Source organism: Manis pentadactyla, chromosome 2 (genome assembly GCF_030020395.1).
Source record: "Manis pentadactyla isolate mManPen7 chromosome 2, mManPen7.hap1, whole genome shotgun sequence".
NCBI lineage: Eukaryota > Metazoa > Chordata > Mammalia > Pholidota > Manidae > Manis > Manis pentadactyla.
In genome coordinates, this window is record NC_080020.1 from 6,944,169 (window position 1) to 6,963,977 (window position 19,809).

The window sequence follows — 19,809 nt, forward strand, 5'->3', positions numbered from 1 at the left end:
TTCAACATTTACTTTGATTTATTTCCTCTGTTTTATGTACCCTATGTACACTTTGATTTCTCCATTGTTTCTGTGATTTCTACATGGTTCATGTATGATGATATCTTGTTTATCCAACTATACTGTAAGCTTTCTGAAGTCAAGACCTTCATCTTCAACTTATTTTGCATTCCAACTAAGGTAGTATTGGCCACACAGTATCTGCCCGGATAACCTTGACTGAATAAACTCACACATTTTTAACTTATTTTAATATGGTACTATTATTCACAGGAAACTGAGAATTTAGAACTGAATATAATAGGACTGTCCAATCTGGAAAGAATCATAGGGAAGTATTTCTACAGAGTGTGGAAAAGAGATGGCTTAAGACCCAGAAGGAATCAGGGATCTTTAGGAGTCCAAAATATCCCTCTGAGTCAGAGAAGATATTAAAAGTGAAACAGATGTGAAGTTGCCTAAGAGTCGAACAAAAATCCTGTTTTTTGGAGCTGCTGATAGATATGTGGGAGTTACAAATAACTAGGACTTAGGTCTTTCCCAAAGGGAGCTTCCAACTAGGGTAAGCAGCTAGATTATAAAGCTGGGATGGAACCAAGCGCTATTACAGAAGTACAGATAAACACCAAGGAAGAAGTCGTCAAAGTGGGCCTGGGAAATTAGGAAGTGTTTGGTCAAAGCTTGGTGGTTTTTGTGGGTGGAATAAAAGAAGAGGATCATTCAGGTGAGGGTGAAGCAGGGTCAGAGAAACAGACGTTGGTAATTCAGGACATCTGCAGGAGTCAGCAAATGGTCCAACGTGGGTAGAGGGGCAAATGTACGGGAACATACGGAGACAAATGGGAAGGCCAGGGGTACGTTCTGAAGCAGGGTTTCCCGTAGTATGTCCAGGCATCAGGATCAGGGAGGGGGCTGACAAAGAGCATATTCACGGTGCCCACTCCAGAAGCATTAGGTGAGAATCTCTGGAAGGGAGCCTGGTAACTTGCAATGTGAAGCCCGTATCCCCTGTGGTTCTTTTGAACATTAACATTCAAGAACTGTGTCAAAGACTTTGCTCAATAGCAGGCACCAAGGAGCGAGGGTATTAAACAGCACGGTGGCATACGTCCCATGTTCTGACTGTGGGATGATGATTCTTTCAGAAGCCTAAGAAGTCATAGAGGTAAAGGAGAGAGACCAGGCCAGAGGCTCTGGCCCTGGCCCAGTGGGGAGCTGCTGGGGCTTCAACGGAGCACAGGCAGGGCTTGTGGTCGGCTAGGGTGTGAGGAGTAGAGACGGGCAGAGGGAGATGGAGCCACCTTCCAGCCAGCTGCTAGGAAGGACGCCGACAGCACTAGGGCAGCAAGTCCGGGGGAAGAAAGCTGGCAGTGGGGTAAGGGTCAGGTGCAAATTACTTCTGAGGTGCTGCTTTGACATCCCAGTGGAGACATCCTGGGAATTCTGGGAATTCTGATCTGATGCTCCAGATGTGAGGAGCACACCTGGGTCATGTGCAGAAGGAGAGCCACAGGTATGCAGGTAGAGAGAGCGCGCCAACAGAGCAAGAGGATGATGGTCTGTGTACCTAGAAAACGTTGAAGTGTCCATTGAAAAGTCAAGTTGAAAATCAAGGACAGTCTTTCGTGGGGAACAGACTTTAGCGGCCTCAACTAAGTGTGCCTATTGCTCTCTGGGAGGGGTGTCTTGAAATCCCTCCACCCGTGTAACCCGAATTCAAGTGTCCATCCTCCCAGGTCTGCTCACAAATGTCCCTGCAAGGACTGAGTGAGCTCTTCTGAGGGAGCTGTCTGTAATTTTTTGCCATCGCATGATAACATTTTCAATTCTAATGCATCGTCTTGCACATAGTAGGTACTCCTAAATATTTGTGGATTTGACTTATGATACTTACTGATTAGATTGAGTTATCTTAATTATTTGGGGATTAGTTTTCAAATTACTCTTACCGAGTTATTTTTTTCCCAGCCCTTTCTGGAGGTCAGTACAAGGCATACAGAATGGGGGAGAGATTAATTTAGAAATTATTTTCCATTTTTACGATTTAGATCAGGAGAAGGATTTCTCTGCCCTAATTGCTATGATTTGTAATGTAACAGACTTAATTTTAACTTCCAGTGATACATAATTGCATTGGTAGCAATGAATTAATAGCAGGCCAGATGCTTTTTACAAGGCTCAGATCTACCAACATATATTTGGACAGAAAAAAATTGCCCAAGCTCTCTGAATATTTTTCAGTGAACCTACTGCTACTCTTCATGCTGGATATTTGTATTTTTTTCATCTACTCTAGAGGCAATAAGTGTCTTCATTCCTTTGTTCCATTATAATTCATATTATTTTAGTCAGTCACTTATTCATTCAGCAAACATTTATTGAGAATTACCTATACTCCAGCCATTAGACATGATGATCCCTGAGTTTAAGGAGCTATGGAAAACTCATTTATCACAAACACACACACTCATATATATGAAATAACCCAAAGAAAATAGGGAAACTAGAATAAGTTAAATCCATATTAAGCCCACTGTCCATGGAACTGATGGAAACAAACACAGGTACCTGGGCTGGAGCTGGGGACTCAGGCTGGAAAGTGGTGAAACGCCAGGAACTATCATATTTTCAGACTTTTCTATGAATGCTCCAGAAATCACAAAAGTCCTGAACTGGCTTACTTTCCTGGTGAGTGGTTTTCAACAGATGGTGTTCCCCCAGGGGCACTGGAAATGTCTGGAGATACTGTGGGTTGTCACAACTCTGGATGCCAGAGCTGCTGGCATCTGGTGGGGTAGAGAGGCCACAGATGCTGCTGACCACCCTAAAATACACAGGACATATTTTCCCCACCCTCCAGTCAAAGAATTATCTGGCCCCAAATGCGAATAGAGTTGAGATTGAGAAAACCTGCTGTGGGTAAACACAGGATGGATGGGCCTAGCAAGCCTACTGCTGGGCTCAGAAGGGCCCCTGGAAAAGTGTGCTGCCAGTTTCCTCACACACAACTTCCGTTCAGCATGCCATTGTCTGAATTGCTTGGGTAAAGTGCTCCAGATCGTATGACAATCAGAAAAACAAGATGCACAAATGGAATTAAGACCAGGATCGTTTGTGGAGGAAGAAAGAGCTAGCATACTTACAGCCAAGTTAGCTGATGCAAGTCTTTGAATACTCCAGGTCTGAGAGCTGTAATGCAGTTGTGGCTGAGATATCTACAGACAGCATGGGTGAGTTAATTAGGCAAACTCAATACTGTCTGTCATCCACATTTAATTAGAATATGAGCTTCTCGTGATGATTATGAAGTATGGACATCTGTTTCTGAAGGCACTCTACCGTCTGAGCAGAAGAGGAAAAATCAAAACACAGCCAAGAAATACAGATATCCACAAGCCTAGTGTTTGCAATCCCGGTGCCAGTCTTGGAAAGTGCCCCAGAATAGTGTGTTGGAATGTTATAGTACATTAGAGTATATGACTGGAATAAATATGTGGGGCAATTTTTGCTTTTGTCCTTTTGGGTCACATCCTTAAAAGACTAGTAGTTTAAGAAGGTACATAGGTAAGTTAGCAAGGGTTAGAAAAAATAAAATGCTCAAAAATTGTGTAACTAATCCTCATTTGAGAAGATAAAGTTAAGGAGAACCTTTGCATCCACCTTATGGTAAAACTGGGAATCTTTTAATAATTCTTTCAGTGTAATAATGAATCTAAGTACTTTGCGATAACCTGTTCCTCCTGTTTCTTTATAGTCAAATCATCCCTTTTAAATATACCATTCTACCCTTTAATCTATACTGAAAATTGTACTCATAATATAATTATAAAGAAGTTACTCACAATATTTGCAGATTATGTAATCCAAAAAATGCTTTCCTGGATACGTGTCTAATACAGTTATGCTGAAGGAATCTGGTGGGAATAAGACAGAAGTGCCAGGTGATTACGGTTTTTGTACTTGGTAGGCTGTTGGGTGGGCTCTGCACTTTCTTTAACTAAAGACAATGTGTGAAACTGGTTTATAAACTCCCAAACCCTATTCTCATGTTGAACCCAGCCAATGCACGCTGTCCCCCTAGCGCCCCTCCGGTGAGACTCGGGCATGCGTGATTTGGACCACGGAACTCCGGTGCGACGTGTTGCCACAAACCGGAACTCTGGGGGCCTTCTTGTTCTGACTTGCTGGAGTCTCGCACCACATGAGACTGGCCAGCCTCTCACTGCTGAGCTGTCTTCCCCTTTCTGCTCAGAGTTCCAACCTGAACTCCTCATTAACTCCCCAAAAGGGAGAGGACAAGTCTTAATCGTTTCTATTTTGAGATGCAGAGTGAGAAGCACAAAGTCAGCTAGCGAGGTCCCAAGTAGCATCAGTAGTTGAACTGGTGCTACTACACACAGGGTCATGCCTTGTTTAACCTCTGAAGCAATTTAGCAATATACTATTGATTCAATAATAGCACTGTTGGAAGCAATCTAAGTAAATAATTTCCATTTCCTGTGCTCATTATGGGAGGTTAGGCCTTAATTCATATTTTCTAAAGACCTTTCAGGACAGGAAATAATATCACTAATAATAGTAACTAATGGCACATAGTCCTTTGAATGGCTTTCCTTTCTCTTTTTTTGATTTGGTTTGGCTCTTGCTATATATAATATGTAACATTTTCTTGTTACGTTACTTCACTGCAAATCTATTGCTGAAACATATGCTCATTCAGCCACCTGTGAATCTTGTTATGCCACAGTTATTTCCTAGCAAAACTTCCCAGCCTTTGAGTCATGAATGTTGTACCAGGTATGCCAGGACATTGAAGCCCTCAGCCCCATAGACAGCTAGGTAAAGCAGAGACGAGGCTCCAGTTACCAGCAAACCCATTTTTTTTTACCCCAAATGTTGAACAATTACTGTCATTTTATCTGTGTACTGCCACGTGGAGAGATCGGTACTACTGAGCACCTGCATTACATCCACAGCAGTTCAGAAAGCATCAGTTTCTATCCTACAAAGTAGACCGGAAGCCCAGAAGACCTTGTGCCATTCATTCCAAACCCACAGCCCCTGGACCGTGTCTGTGAGAAGACGCTTCCCATTGCAACATAAATTCTGCCTTTGGTTTAAAGTTCTACTATGAATAAAATAAGCCCATGTAGATCAGTATCCGTTTCAGCATTTTCAAAGCCCTTGCAGTGATGTAATGAAAGTTAATATGATAAATTATGTTACAACAGCACATGAAAAAAGGAAAAGCATATATTATAAGAAAGGTATATTGAAGTTCCTCCTAAATATAAAATGTACTACCTAACTAGTGCTGTTTACATTTTATTCAGGGTAAGTAATTCAAAACCACCATGCACATTTTACCCACATGTTGTCAGTACTGAAGGGATGCATGCAATCGTGAGTTCTGAATCTGACCTTGTGCGTTTGATCTGCATGACTCATCTGACGTGTACAGCCTAACTGCCTTCCATGACCGTGAGTTAAGATTCCAATGCCTACAATAATAAAGCCTCCAGTCTTCTATTCAGTCAGCTTTCTGGCACCCTGTTGAGAACTGGAGCCCCAGATATCTTATCTCAGACTTAGGCTGCTGCATTTTCACTTGATCCCCTAGTACCTGCTTTCTTTGCGGAATAGTAGCTAGGTGAATATAAGGGGAAATTCGGAAACATGGCAATTTGGCATTGGTGTCCTCTTTGTATTCAGAGCTGAGATAGAAGCCCATTTAATATACTTTACATTGAACGGCTTTTCTAAGAATAACTTACTAGTTCATGAATTCCTGCTGTTTCAGCTGTCAGGGATTTTCAAGCAGAAACACCAGGAATTTATGTACCTGAAACTAGAGCAAATAAATGCTTTAATGACATGCGTGTTTATAGGCTATTTTTTAATCCAACATTTTGTATTCATGAGTCAGGCAGACTTGAATTACTTTTTGCTGCCAATAATTGCATTGAATAAGTACCCAGTTTAAGAAGGAATTCCTGGTTTATATAAGGTTTATATTACAATGAGGAGGAAAATTGCTGTTGGTTTCCATGGTAGCAGTGATAAACTATTATAGTCAATCTCCTGAATTATATTTTATTTCTCTGAAAGGTCATCTTAAATTGCTCCCCTCCATGCAATGTTAGAAAGGCTGGATATTCTAAAAGATTATTAAAATGAATAAACTGATCAATAGTAAAAGCATTCCGATAAGTTGAACAAGAGTTATCCATCTGGCAACTAAAATTTCATTTTGATTTAGGAATTTGTTTTTCTGGATGCTTAAATGATCTCTATTCCACTGTGAATATTTACAGCATTCCAGGCCAGAAAGTCACTTAGAATTAAATATTAAATTTGGTGATCTCCTAGGATCTATCCCAATACAACTTAAAAATGCATATTAAGTTTATTGGCTCAATACAATGTCAACCACACCTTTGGGTAGGCCTTTTCTTTGGTCAAACAGAATAAAACTGAAATTTTTTAGCCAGGAATTTAAATGTTCTACAATTATGATTCAATGATTATGAACAATGTTTCTTTGTTTCCTATGGGAACCCTTTGCTCTTAGAAAAGTGCCCTTTTCTCTCTTGTCACAATATCCTTTGAGGGTTTCTGATTATGTTTTTCATTCTCCCTGCTGAAGATGTTCCCCACCTTTGCTTTAGTCCTGTGGGTTAGTTGTACACATCATTCCTTCAACAAATAATCATTGATCCTCATGTGTGTTTTGACATATGCAACATTGAGGGGTGGTGGTACATGGTAGTGGGAGAAAACTAGGACCATCCAACTCAGAAGGAAGTGGTCAGTGGGGGGTTTTTCAAAATTCAAGGATGAATGGGAAGGGTTCATAAAAATGGAATCGTAGTCCAAAGAATGATCTAAGTCATGTTCAAAATTCAGAGACTAAAGAATACCGTGGGCAATGGAAATGTATTTCTAGTTATATTTTATAAACAAGAAAAGGTTAAGGAAATGATCAAGCCTAGTGTATGGGAACTGTTTTATGATATGATGATAATATATAAATATAAATTCTCAACTCCTGCATTATTCCTGTCTTCTCAGTCCAAGAGATAATCTCAGGACAGCAATGAACAGAGAGAATACAGGGTCGGGGCAGTTCAAGCCCAGATGGTAGAATACATTCATCAAAATGAGTTAAAGCCCTCTGGCTTGGGCAATTTCTCCTAGAAATTGAGAAACACCAAAAATGAAAACACTGAATCATGACCAATTACTGAGGAATCTAGAAAGGAGAAGAGCAGCTGGAAAATTAAAGATGGGAAGGATAGTTCTCATTTTGCAAAAATGGAAAAAGTAGATTTCACAAGCTCTGGCTGGATGAGCTTGACATTTGTTTAGGGAGAGATCGTAGAGCAGGCTCATAGGACACCGCTCTGTGAGCGCCTCGAAGAGGGAGAGAACAGGCACGTCAGACCCTCCTGGCCTTCTTCTCCGAAAGACTGGTCAACAGAAATACTCGGTATAATGTCTACCAGACACCGATCATGTGTTTCCATGATGTGTTTATGAACGAAACAAAAGACAATACTTATTGTCTGAAGGATGATGATCACAGGCCCTGGAAAGGTGACTTGGCCACATCCTCTCTCGTATTTTACGTCAGATCTTGGGTAAAGATGGGTCATCTTATTTTCAGATGACAGAGTGCTGGGAGGATAGTGAGTAGGTGGAGTTTTGCTACCTTGGTTACTTGAGCTGTTGTAATGCAGACTTTGGAAGAAAAGGTAGTGTTGAAGGACAGGAGAGACCAGGGCTGGGCTGAGGCCGGGGATTGGAGAAGAGCGGCAGGAGCTGCTGGGAGGCGCGAGGGCAGCGGCCGTGAGGGAGGGTTGCCAAGCTTATGAGCTGCTCTACGAGGTTCTAGTAACACTTGTGAAGAACTTGAGTCATTCTCAAAGCAGAGTTTGGTCCCTGGACATTTTCCTTGACGGTTAACAATATTCTGAGACTGGACCATGTGGGTAGGCTTCCAAAGGGTCACGATCGGAGGTCTGGCTTCGAGGCCGAGCTCTGCTATCCATCAGCTGGCTGACTCTGGGCAAACAACCTCTCTTTCCCGAGTAGGTTTCCTCATCCTGAAAGGGACCTTCATGATTTCTGCCTCACCTTGCAGATTTTGAGGATCAGATAAGAATTCCAAATCTTGGAACCCTTTGTAAACTTTGAAATGTGACATATGAATATAAGGCATTGCACCTTGCATGGCATAGACACTTAGTGCATATTCATTGATGACGGTCTCCTAGTCTCTTTTCTCTGAGTCTCTAGGAGAATCAAATTGCCTAGAAAGCATCAAATAGCTCCTTGCATCAGGAGAACCCTTGCTGGATGATACTCAGGTTATGATGTGGCACCTAAGTTCTCTCAAAGCAGAATTAAGCATTTATTTGGAGAAGTTTCCAGCTGATTCAGGCAGTTAAGGTTAATCCCTACTCTTTTTAACTAGGAAAAACTGGGGCCTGAATTAGCGAAATTAGTGATTCCATATTCTTCCATTGAGTGGAACAGCAGATACTGTGAGAGATAAATACAGACATAGCACAAGGCTTTGGGTCAGTGGTCTGGGAAAGCACTTGGCCTGAGAAGTCTAATTTTAATGCTCCTTTGCTTGATCTTCAATTGATCCTTCTGCCCTCCGCAGAAGATTGTTCTCCCCAAATTAGAGGGAATAAAATGTATAGAAGTGGGGGTGGTCTGTGTGTTGCAGAGCAGTATGTGTTGGTAGAAGATTCAATTCGATGCTAGAACAATTTCTTTCCATCTGTATGTTTCTGGTTATTGTGAAATAAACACTGCATTAGGCATCCGAAGACAGGCTCTAATTCTAGCTTTTCCACTAACTAGTTGTAGATCTTAGGTCACTCATTTAACCATTGCAGACTTCAATTACCTCATGAATAATGAAAAGATTTAATTAGAGATTCATAAATCTTCTATGACTCCAGGCAATAGAATTTAAACTGGTGCTCTAAACTGTGAATCTTTTTCCTTTTTTCTGCTAGTGCTCTTTTGTTTGTCCTCCCTTGAGCATAAGTCAGGCAGTGCAAGGACAATATTGATTCACAGAATGAGTATGTTGTGATCCTAAGAATTACCAGTAAGATTAGAAGCAGTGTGTCCTCTAGAGGAATCTGGAAACCCGGAGCTAATGCACAGCTACTCCTGTGTGACAATGACAGTGTGACCACATTTCCAGGATGGAGAAGAAGGTCCTGGCTGCAGATGGAATTCACACAGGCTATAATCAAACCCAGGCATGGTTATCTACTTTCACATAAAATTCTACCCCACTAATGGACCCACGCCAATGACTTCCTTTCTTGTACGAGGGATTCTGGACCTGGATTCATGAACAGCACAGAGCTGTCGGTGGGATCTGAAACCAAACATGTTTGTCCGGTATCAGCAAAGGATCAGAATTTTTTCATTCCTGGTTTTGACATATTCCACATTTCTAAAAACTCCTCCTCTGTGCCGAATGTTGATGGATAAAATAACAAGCTGATGGCCCTGCCAAGGGGCCTTACAGCGTAACTTTGCTAATTTTTAAATGTACTCTAATGACCATCTTGGCAAGTATAGAAACTTGATCTCTCCTTTATCCCAGAGTGACTGGGCATAGAGGGACTGACACACAGTAGTCAAACTCATAAAAGTTTGAATGATCTCATTTTCTTTACTCAAATGGGAACTATCTTATTCCACAAATAAGAATGTTTCCCAAATATGTTAGTATGAGTAATTTGGAAAGTGAATGTAGTTGTCATAAAGATGCTTGGTGAGCTGGCAATCAAAGCAAGGACTCTATCAAGAGACAGTTATGTAAGTTGTGACAATTCCCAGTCCATCCTGTCCCCCCACAGAGGCTGTCTCTCGTTCATATACCCCCGACCCTGGCTTGCTTTCTAGGATGATATTGGCAACATTTTGACACTTTGTTCGTTACTGATGACCATTTTTTCACTGCTGACTGCACCCGATTTATTAACGTTTTATTTCCTCAGATATTCTCTTATCCCTGATTTCACTCAGATTGTGTTTTTGCTCCTACTGGGAGACAGCCTGTAGCCTGTCATGTGTTTTAAATGATCTGATCATTCTTGCCTAGGCTAACATTTTTCTTTGAAGTTAAAAAGTGCATCTAATGTCTCTGAATCTGCAATGTCTGTTTCTAAATATCTTGGAGAAAAGCATTCAACTATGTGTTTTCTTATTAAAATGCCTGTTCTCAACTCTTAACTCTGTAAAAATAGTTTAAATCAAAATTAGCTCAGCTATGTTATGAAATGGAAAGATACTACTTTTCAATGCTTTCTTTTCTAATCTTCACTATATTTAGAAAAATTAATTTAATGATAAAGGTAATCAACATTATATTTCATTTTACTTTCGGATCAAAAACATCTTAAACAAAACATCACAAGGATTTCCCCCTAAAAAACACTATTAATAGCTACTTACATCTTTATAAGTTCTGTGTATTTGATAAAACTTTATCTGGAAGACTGTGAATTTGTTTTTCTTAAGAGACCTAAAATAACATGTAAAGCAGACTTCATTATGGTTGTTATGACCAACCAAACTCTTCCTTAGAAACTGTGCTTGAGAAGAAAATATCTGGTGATATTCCAAGCTCCTTAGCACACACTTGAAAAAAAACAAAGTAACTTAAAACTTTATCATGGCAGAAGAAAAAGCTTAGGAAGCACAATTAAAGCAGTTGGCAAACACTTGACAAGTCTAGTCAGCTAGTTAATAGTCTGGAATGTCTACAGTGATTTAACTTTTTTACTCTACTTTACAAAACCAAAAAGTCCACAAATCCTAACCAACTCACGCATGCCCAAATTATGACGTGACTGAAATTCCTGAGGCTCTCAAAAGGTTTTTTCACAGCATGGAAAAACTCACAGGATGATGACATAGCTAGTTTCATAGCTCTTTTATCTCTGCAGTCTTGGCCACCATTAAAAGTGAGATCAAATATGTGAGTATTCTTTTTGAGTTTTATTTTTAGTTGTACAGATCTGGCATTTTCCTAATACATACATCAGAAAGCAATTAAAAATTAGAACTCCGGACATCTGTGAACTAAAGCATAACCTGGCTAATTCAACATACAGTGTTGAAAATGTTTTTTCCCTGGAGAAGGACTGGAATTCTCTAATGGCTGGTGGTCTTAAAAGCAGGCGCTGTTATTTTGCCAATATACAAGTAGCATAAAACAACAAAGACACGTTGCATCGGGTTACAAGGCTTTCATATGACTTTAGGGGTAAATAGCATGAGGATTTGACATCTACTCACAGCAAGGTGGCATTGCTGGAAGTCACGGGCACAAACTTTAAGCCAGCATCCACGCATTCCAGCTCAGTTTCTTTGCAGTCACAACGCTGTGGAAACTGGTCTAGAACTAGCGGCAAAAACAGTGAGATTTCACTAGGGAAAATATACTTTGCTTTAATTATGACTTTGTCTCTAAGAACTGATGTTGTTCTCTTTGCATTGAATGTATATAACATTTATGTCTTGTTAAAAGGACTAATAATTCAGCCCTATGATAAAAACAAGTCAGAATCCTTTCCTAGTCAAATATAGACTGATGTGGTGTTCATCTCAGTTGTAGCTTCCAGGGGTCATTTCACAGGCATATAATAAGTGATTAGAAAGAAGCCACAGAAAAATTTAAATATCAGAAAAGCATCTAGTAAAGTAAGATTAAGTTTTCCTCAATGAAAAATGTTACTATAATTGCGTGTATCTCTATGGTATAATCTTTAAACTTGAATGGGTATAATTGAGGCAATTTGATTTAATTGAATGGCACAAAGAGGTTGCTCAATAAATACTGTTGATTTAAATTCAGTTCAGTTCTTTTACCATTTTCAAACCTCTCAGAGCTGTGAGAAGTCGCAGGTTTTACCATAGACACCATTGCACTTTATTAAAATAAAAAGTCAGATACCCTGTCATTTGGGTTCTTGTTTTTCCTGGCTAGGAAGTTAAAGTAGGTCATACAAGTTGTAGAGAAGCTGTAAAGTTGAGAAAACCCTAGATCCAGCTATCTGAAGCATTCAGAAGAAAGAAGATTTCAGAATTTACTCTGAAGAAACTTACATAATTATAGAAATAATGGCATATAAAGGTGTGAAGAATCTGTGGAGAAACCAGGCCAAGTCACTCTGTGGGACAGTCCCTTTGTGTGTATGTGTTTGTGTGTGTGTGCATGTGTGTGTGTTTGGCAGAGAGAATGACCAGGGTATACTAATGGAGCATTTGATTTTGTCTCTGATTCTATTGGTATTTGCTTTGATGGCACTAAGAAAAATGAGAATTATTTTCAAATTTTAACTTTTTTAATTTGTTGAAATCTGATTATAAATTAAAAAATTAACTTTTTTAATTTGTTGAAATCTGATTATAAATTAAAAAATTAACTTTTTTAATTTGTTGAAATCTGATTTTTTAATTTGTTGAAATCTGTTGAATCGAGTTGCTCTGCTTCTTCTAGATCACTTTTAAACTTTATTTTAAAAATTAACTTCACTGAATTTTAGTAAATTCAACACACTTATTTTGAGTACCTGCTCAATTCAAAAGATGCATTTTAGCATACAAAGTTTTGGGAAATAGTCAATGTTGTTTATAGGTTTATGCTAGGTAGCTCGGCTTCCTAAAGATAAGTTCAAAATGTTTACTTCAACATATATTGGCATTGAAAATAGTGTTATTAGATTAAAACCCTGGGGTCGCAGACTTCTATTTACTGATAAATAGATGTTCTCTAGGGGCAAAATTGTCCCAGGGAGAAAACCACCATCCTAACCCATTCTCTACAATTCTGGTGGAGGGATCATTTTCACATATATTTCTTATCATGTGCTTCTCCTCTTCATTGAAAGAAAATAAGCACACAACTTGGGAGGCTGCCCATTGTGTACAGCAGTGATAGCCACATGGGACATGTGTAAGGTGTCAGGAAGAGAATATTAGAACTTTCAGTTCTGTCTGTTTTTAATCTTCTTAATTTCTAAATTTATACATGATATACTTGTGAATAAGTCTATAAGAAGTGGTAATTATAAACTGGTATTATAAAGTATGTAAGATATTGTCAATGCAGTATTTAATAATATATACATGATGTACATATATGTACTTACTAATGTGTATATATAATCATATATGCACCTACATAACTGTGTCTATATTCACAGCATACATATATAATACATGCATATTCATAGACATATTTCTATGTCCAGCATTGAGGCCAATCTCCAAAGTGTGTACCCAGAACCCCTAAGGGGCTGGCCCCTCTCTGGGTTCATGTCCTTCACCTTGTACACTCAGAACCATTGCCAAAGGCATCAGGAACCGTGCTCTTTACCTTCCCATTCCAGCACTTTCCTGGCCTTGCTTTCCTGCTCATCCTGTTACCTCCTACCCTCCCCTCCATCCAGGGATTTCAAAGTCCATCTCACTGTCATCTTTTCTGTGGATCTTTCCCCACTCCCAGCAGGGCCATCATTTCTAGTAGTGGGCATCCACATTGCCTGTGCAAACATCATTCTTCCAATTTAGCATTAATAGTGTATCCTTCCTGCCTCTGTAAGGATTTGTCTTTCTTACTGCAATGTGAACTATGTATTTGTGGGCTGGGACCACATCTTACGGTAGTCTCAGTGTCTGATGTAGGGGCTGGAAAGCAGTTGGTGCTCAATATCTTTATTGAAGAAAATAATTAGAGGGAATAAGATCTTTGTTATTTGTCACAATCATTCAATGCCTATATATTCTTGCAATGATAGGGTAATACATAAAATGATCATGAATTGAGAATGTCTTTTTCTTCTTTCTTTTCAGCCTATGGGCAAACAACAGATCAGTTGACCCTTGAAATACGCTGAACTGAAATTGAAATTCTAAAGGGAATTTCTCACACTACCCATATAAATCCATAAGCCACAAACCGTGTTGCTTGCAAAGCTGATACTGAGTCTTTGAACCAATACCACTTACAGCACTCCTGTGTCAATGTCACATTATTAGCATTTCCATGGACTGTGCCAAATATAGTTGCCCATCCACTCGTGTCTCCTGTGAAATGGTTATGAATATGTGTCAGTTATTCTATAAAACAAATATCAAACTACAAAGCAAAGGTATAAAAATTTGATAATGAAATCAATTAAAATTTTGTTTAAGTATTAATAACATCAATGGTAAGCAACAAAGAGCTAGGTAAACATTTGGCGTTTTCCGCTTTTTTGAAGTTACAAATATTTCAAATGTATTTATCTTGAAATATATAATGGAAATTAGTAATTATTTTACATACCTGTATCCATCTTGGAAACTGTCACCTATTTCTATGCTGACATTTTAAATTCTTGATCTTAATTTTGAGGTCCTCAGAATAATACAATATAATCTGAATTCTGTTTTGTCAAATGCATATGCATTACATATTACATTGATAGATGTAATGAGCTCTGATAAAAGTCATGTCTCCTGATCTTTTTAATAAAGCAAAAATGAAATTCCTGTTGAAAGAAATAATATTTTCTTAATTTGTCAGAAGATATGATTTTGCTTATTTGCCAAGGTTCTTTTTCTTTTTTTGCAATAAAATCATATTCGTTTTAAAAAGGAGGCATCATTTGCAGTATCATTACTTTAGCATATGCTCTTAAAAAGGTATACATCATATGTATGATAGCGAAGTCCACACAGACAGAACAGTAAGTTTAAAATGTTGTCCACAGGTGCCTTTGAGCCCTGCGATCTTTAATTAATTTCTGTCTTATAATACTTTCAATGGTTTTTTAAATGATTCAATTTGATGCCTTTGTAGGAATTATCTAATTTGCATTCAGAATATCCTCATGAGGCAGATAAGCCTGCAGAATCTCTGATCCCCGTGCAGTGAGGAGGAAAGGCCAGGAGCTTGAGTGACTTGCCCACGGGCATCGGGAGGGCTGCCCCCCATCACCGATTGAGCACCTGCGACGGACTTCTTTGTTTTAGGCTCTGGGACAGCAAAACAAATAAGCCACAAATAAACTCTTCTCGAGGACTCCATGTCTAGTGAGATAAGTATGAGAAAAGACAAGAAGGTCCTTAGTACATCACAGCAGATACACTAGGATGCTGTGGCCACAGACCGGGTGCTCATCCTAGACTGATGGGGAGCTTCCGGGTCAGGGCACATGGCCAAGCAAGCCAGCCTCTCCTTGAGGAGGGGACACCTGGTCAATGAATTCATTCTCAGGGCAGGATTAGGATATTCTTGCAACTGAACCATATTAGTAATCCTTAAGGAGGTAGCCACAGGGAGCCATTTAAAATCAAAATCTGGGGATCCAAGGAGATTTCAAAATACAACTTCAATTTTTATAAAATATTTTTAATTTTATAATACTGTATTTCATACATGTTGTCATTCTGTACTTTATAATATATTTTATAATGCTGTATTTCTGATTTAAGCAACCTCTATGAAAATTCAGGTCATCACGACAAATCAATCAGGGATCAATTACTCGTGTTCCCTATAGAAGAGCAGATCCGCCCCGCTGCCGGGTGACCATTACTGTTCCGTGTGCAGGTATCAGGCGGACTCACCGCAGTTGCCCTCGTCAGCCCCGTTCCCGCAGTCGTTCACGCCGTCGCAGTGGAAAGCCCGGGGCAGGCACTTGGTCAGATTCCCACAGGGAAAATATCCTTTTGGGCACAAAGGAGTGACTGTACCTTCAGTCAGTGCAATTATCTAAGTGAAAGGGGACCAAAATCTCATGTAATAGCAAGAAAGTGCTAATATGGCCGAGCTCCTGTCATGGTGCCCCATTCATTTCGCTTCCCCAGGAAACCCTCCGTGTTGAGTCTGTCTCCCGTTAGTGCACAATTTATTTGAAATTCTTAATTAGAACGTTCTACCCAATCACCATCATGAACCCAACACCAGCCGTACCAGCAATGGAATTAAGGCCCATTTTGACTTCACTTCATGAAGGTAATAGTAAACAAAACCCAAGCTACTGCGCTACTTTTGTATGAAGTCAAAGCTAGCAGAATCCAACAGAGGGATTTGCTTACTCATTAGTCCTTTACAAGGATTTGAGGTGACGTATAATAAAAGATGCATAGGCAAAAGGATGGCTGAAGCGTGAATCAGGAGTGCAGAACCACATCTGAATAAGGAGAGAGAATAGTAATAACATCTGACACTCGTTGAGTTTACTGTGTGCCAGGCCTTTGCACAATGGTTATCTCAGCTATTCCTTCATCCATGTCTGGGTGACACTGTCCTTTATGTTTCAGGAGTAAGGAGGTTGAATGCCGTCACCCATCTGGAAAGTGACATACAGCTGGTTTAAATCACCCCTGTCCCCAGTCCCAGAGACCCACTCTTAACCACTCTGCTCTGAGGACATCAACTGAGTCAGGAACCTACATTTCAAGGAGCACATGTCCTCTATGAGTACAAACTGGGAACAGTCTCTGTGCGGAGAACGTAAGAGAAGACAAGAGTTGAACAACTGCTGGGTTGAATGAAGGAATGTGGTAAGGAAATATAACTAGCACTGAGAAAATGTCCTGCTCTGTGGATGGGATGACCAAAACATGCCATTTAGATGTAAGAGATAGTCTTTCAATTTTGTAACAGGACTTTCCAGAAAATAAAGAGGTATATTCTTTGTAAAAAGTAAAATTGTGGAAGTCATGTAGTTTCAAAAAAGGGGGACAAGATGAAATGTCACAGAAGCTGATTTAAAGAGGCTGTAGACTCAGGCATGGCTACAGGTCATTATGAGTAATTGAAGGAAGAGAGGGCTGTTGGCAAAGTGTTCCTAACCATGCCCCTGAGTCATGGCCAGAAATTTCCTTTTGTCAATGGTGAGATGTTTGTTAATTTAGCTGAAAGATAGAGAACAAACCTTCGTGGAGCACCATCTACTTTGCACTGGGTGTATCCTAATCATCTCACTTAATCTTAATAGCAATTTTGTGCGGTTGGTGTTACTACTTCCATGGAAAGATGACAAAACGAAGCCTGAGAACATGACGGCACTTCTGACTCTGGTTCTTGGGGAAATGCCCTTGTTACGTCTGGGTCCTTCAAGAAAATGCTGACTTGGAGAGGTCTGCTCCCCCACCAGGCAGGCCACCAGGCTTCCCTAAAGATAGTGGAGCCTGCTGGCCCTTGTTGTCTAGCAAATAATGCCCTTTATCACAAGGCAGGAGTTTGATATAGGCACTAAAGACATGTCTGAGCTACACGTGCATGTTAAGCTTTTAGTGATTTCATTAGAGAGGAAGAGTAGTGATCTCATTACTTGAGCTTTAGACCTTGAGTCATAATGACCCTCAAAATCCCATAAATGCAAATAAGGGGAGTGTGGCCCTCTCCTGGGGACAGTCAATGTGACAGTGACACTGTCCCCCAGAGGCAGATGCATCTGCTAGGCCTTTCCTGAGTAGGGATGTGTCCTATGCTTTCTATCCACTGGATTTTTGTTCTTATGAAAGCAAAAAACATTTTCTCTGCTTCTAAGGCAGTGACAGATGAATGATTTACTACCAGCAACTAGGCACTGGAGACCAGTCAGGTGTGACCATTTTAGGGACCCTCAGCTGCACGCCTGTGGGGTTTGGCTTGTGAAGCCTAGTCACCCAGCAAGAAGCATACTGAGTCTTAGATTTTTAAATCTCTTAATTTCTTCTGTGTAAAGATTTCTGTAGAGGGCAGAGTCATAAAAACTAGTAGTCCTTCTATGTTTGGGACATGAATGAATGAGAGTCAATACATCTCAGTGCAACAGTTTTGGAATTTTTTAAAGAGAGTTACAGTAAAAAATAAGTTTTGTATCACAAATAAGCAAGCTCGCACATGCACACCACTGAAAACAATTTCTTCAAATACTCCTTGCCTTTTACTATGTGGGATGTACTCTGATCATTGCTCTTCTGACTTAGTTGAAAAGGACTCATAAGCCACTATGTTGATCTGTGACCCTCTATTCAAAAATGTACCTCAGTGAAGTTCTCTGGAGATTATCAGACCTGCCTGGAGTAGAATTCGCTCTGCCACTCACTAGTGGTGTGACTTTGAGCAAGATACTTGATCTCTAAACTTTGTTTTCTCATATTTAAAATACAGTAATGATAATATCTTCCTATGGGTGTGTTTCAGGAGCTGGCCACACTAAGGCCTGTGAAGTGCTGGAGACTGCCTGGCATTCAGGTAGCCTTGTCATACAGGCCATTTCAGCACAACTAAGAAAAGAGGACTTCAGGAAGGTCTGGTGCAGAGGGAGGCTTGCTGTGCCTTAGCATTGCACCATGTTTTGTGACTTCTATCAAGATAGTTTCTGTGGAAAAAACTGGGTCACATCTAGAAAGGATGGGTGAGGGAAGGGAGGTGAAAGACCGGCCATGTGCAAACAGAGTTTGTCCATTGTGTTTCTCATAACTCCCCATTTTCACCCCAGAATGGCATCTTCCTGAAGACATCTTAAGGTATAAATTTTATATGAATTGAAAATAAATAAATGAAATCTGTCCCCTACCCCTTGCCCTCTGCATCCTAAATTCCTATCCTGTAACTTAGGGCCTGGTACGTGGTGCTCAATAACTTTTTAAATTAATGAATGAATTAATGGGAACTTTAGGAATAAAAGAGGAATTGAAGGAAGAGGCCCTTATAAGATTTAAACCTCCCAAAGTTTCAGGCTCACGTTTTTATTGTGATGACGAAATATTGTCTAGTCTTCTGTTTATTCCATTTATCATTCTGTTCTGTCATACAATTTAAAAAATAATTAAGAATCCCTGCTGTATTTGGCACATAATGAAAAAGAATGAATAGACATCTGTGGAGGGTATATTCTGCAGTCTATTCTTCCTGCCATCTGTGGGAATGGAAAAAGCGAGCTTTTATGGAAAGTTCGGGGTTATAAAAATGGAGTATGCCTGCATTAAAACTATGCTGAGAGCTTCCGCAGCAATTTCTGTGGGGCCCCCACTGAACACACAGCCGAGGGGAGGTGTGAGCACCGGAGGAAATCGCTCAGGAATAGTCTCTCTTCTTCTGACTTATGGTCAATATTCTGGACATGTCTCTGCAAAGGGACTTAAAATGACTCTTCGATAGCTTTTTGAAGCCTGTTGGACTTCTGCCCAAGGACATTTTTTTTCCTGCCCACCAACATCTTCCTTGTGTGATTGGGAAACAACAGGTGAGAACTACCTTTTAGGTTCTCAGTTTAAGAATCCAAGGAGATGTACGTGTCCTTCTTTGCTTTCTCTGATTCTCTGCCAGGGCTAGTCCTGCTTAAAGCTGGCCAAAGCCTTTCCCCCTCAGCCTGCTGTTCTGGCTGAGTCTCTCTCCTCAGTGAGGCCAGAGACGACGACCCCGTGGCCCCAGGGATGCGGGGACCACAGAGGGTCCAGGCCAGGGAGGCCATTTCCCAGAGTGCACCACTCGTAGCGGAGGTCAGTCCTGTTCAGACGCAGATGAAGCCTCTGCCATGGACGCCAGAGAGCCAGCCACTCTTGAAAGAGCAGCACCAGCGGAAACCACTCATTTAGCATTAAGAAAATGTTAACCGAATGCCCTCTAGGTGCTACGTCAAGGGTCAGACCGCATCCATTCCTACCTGGGGCTCAGGATCTCTACGAGGGGCAGCCACACCATTCAGCGCAGCCCCCATGAGAAGCGAAGATGATCCAGCTCATTCTAGTCCATCCACTGCAGGCCCCCCACTTCGGGGACGG

At 40.4% G+C, this 19,809-nt stretch overlaps 1 protein-coding gene across 1 annotated transcript in view; it reads right to left on the reverse strand.

Moving 5' to 3' along the window:
* Positions 1 to 19,745, reverse strand: part of LOC130680612 (relaxin receptor 2-like) — a 33,832-nt gene extending 14,087 nt beyond the window's left edge. The window contains 9 exon segments of the mRNA XM_057491499.1: positions 2,682 to 2,824; positions 3,144 to 3,215; positions 3,843 to 3,914; positions 10,492 to 10,521; positions 10,523 to 10,561; positions 11,338 to 11,443; positions 14,053 to 14,130; positions 15,658 to 15,802; positions 19,692 to 19,745. Of these exon segments, the coding sequence (XP_057347482.1) occupies positions 2,682 to 2,824; positions 3,144 to 3,215; positions 3,843 to 3,914; positions 10,492 to 10,521; positions 10,523 to 10,561; positions 11,338 to 11,443; positions 14,053 to 14,130; positions 15,658 to 15,802; positions 19,692 to 19,745 (739 nt within the window).
* Positions 19,746 to 19,809: the final 64 nt, after the last annotated feature.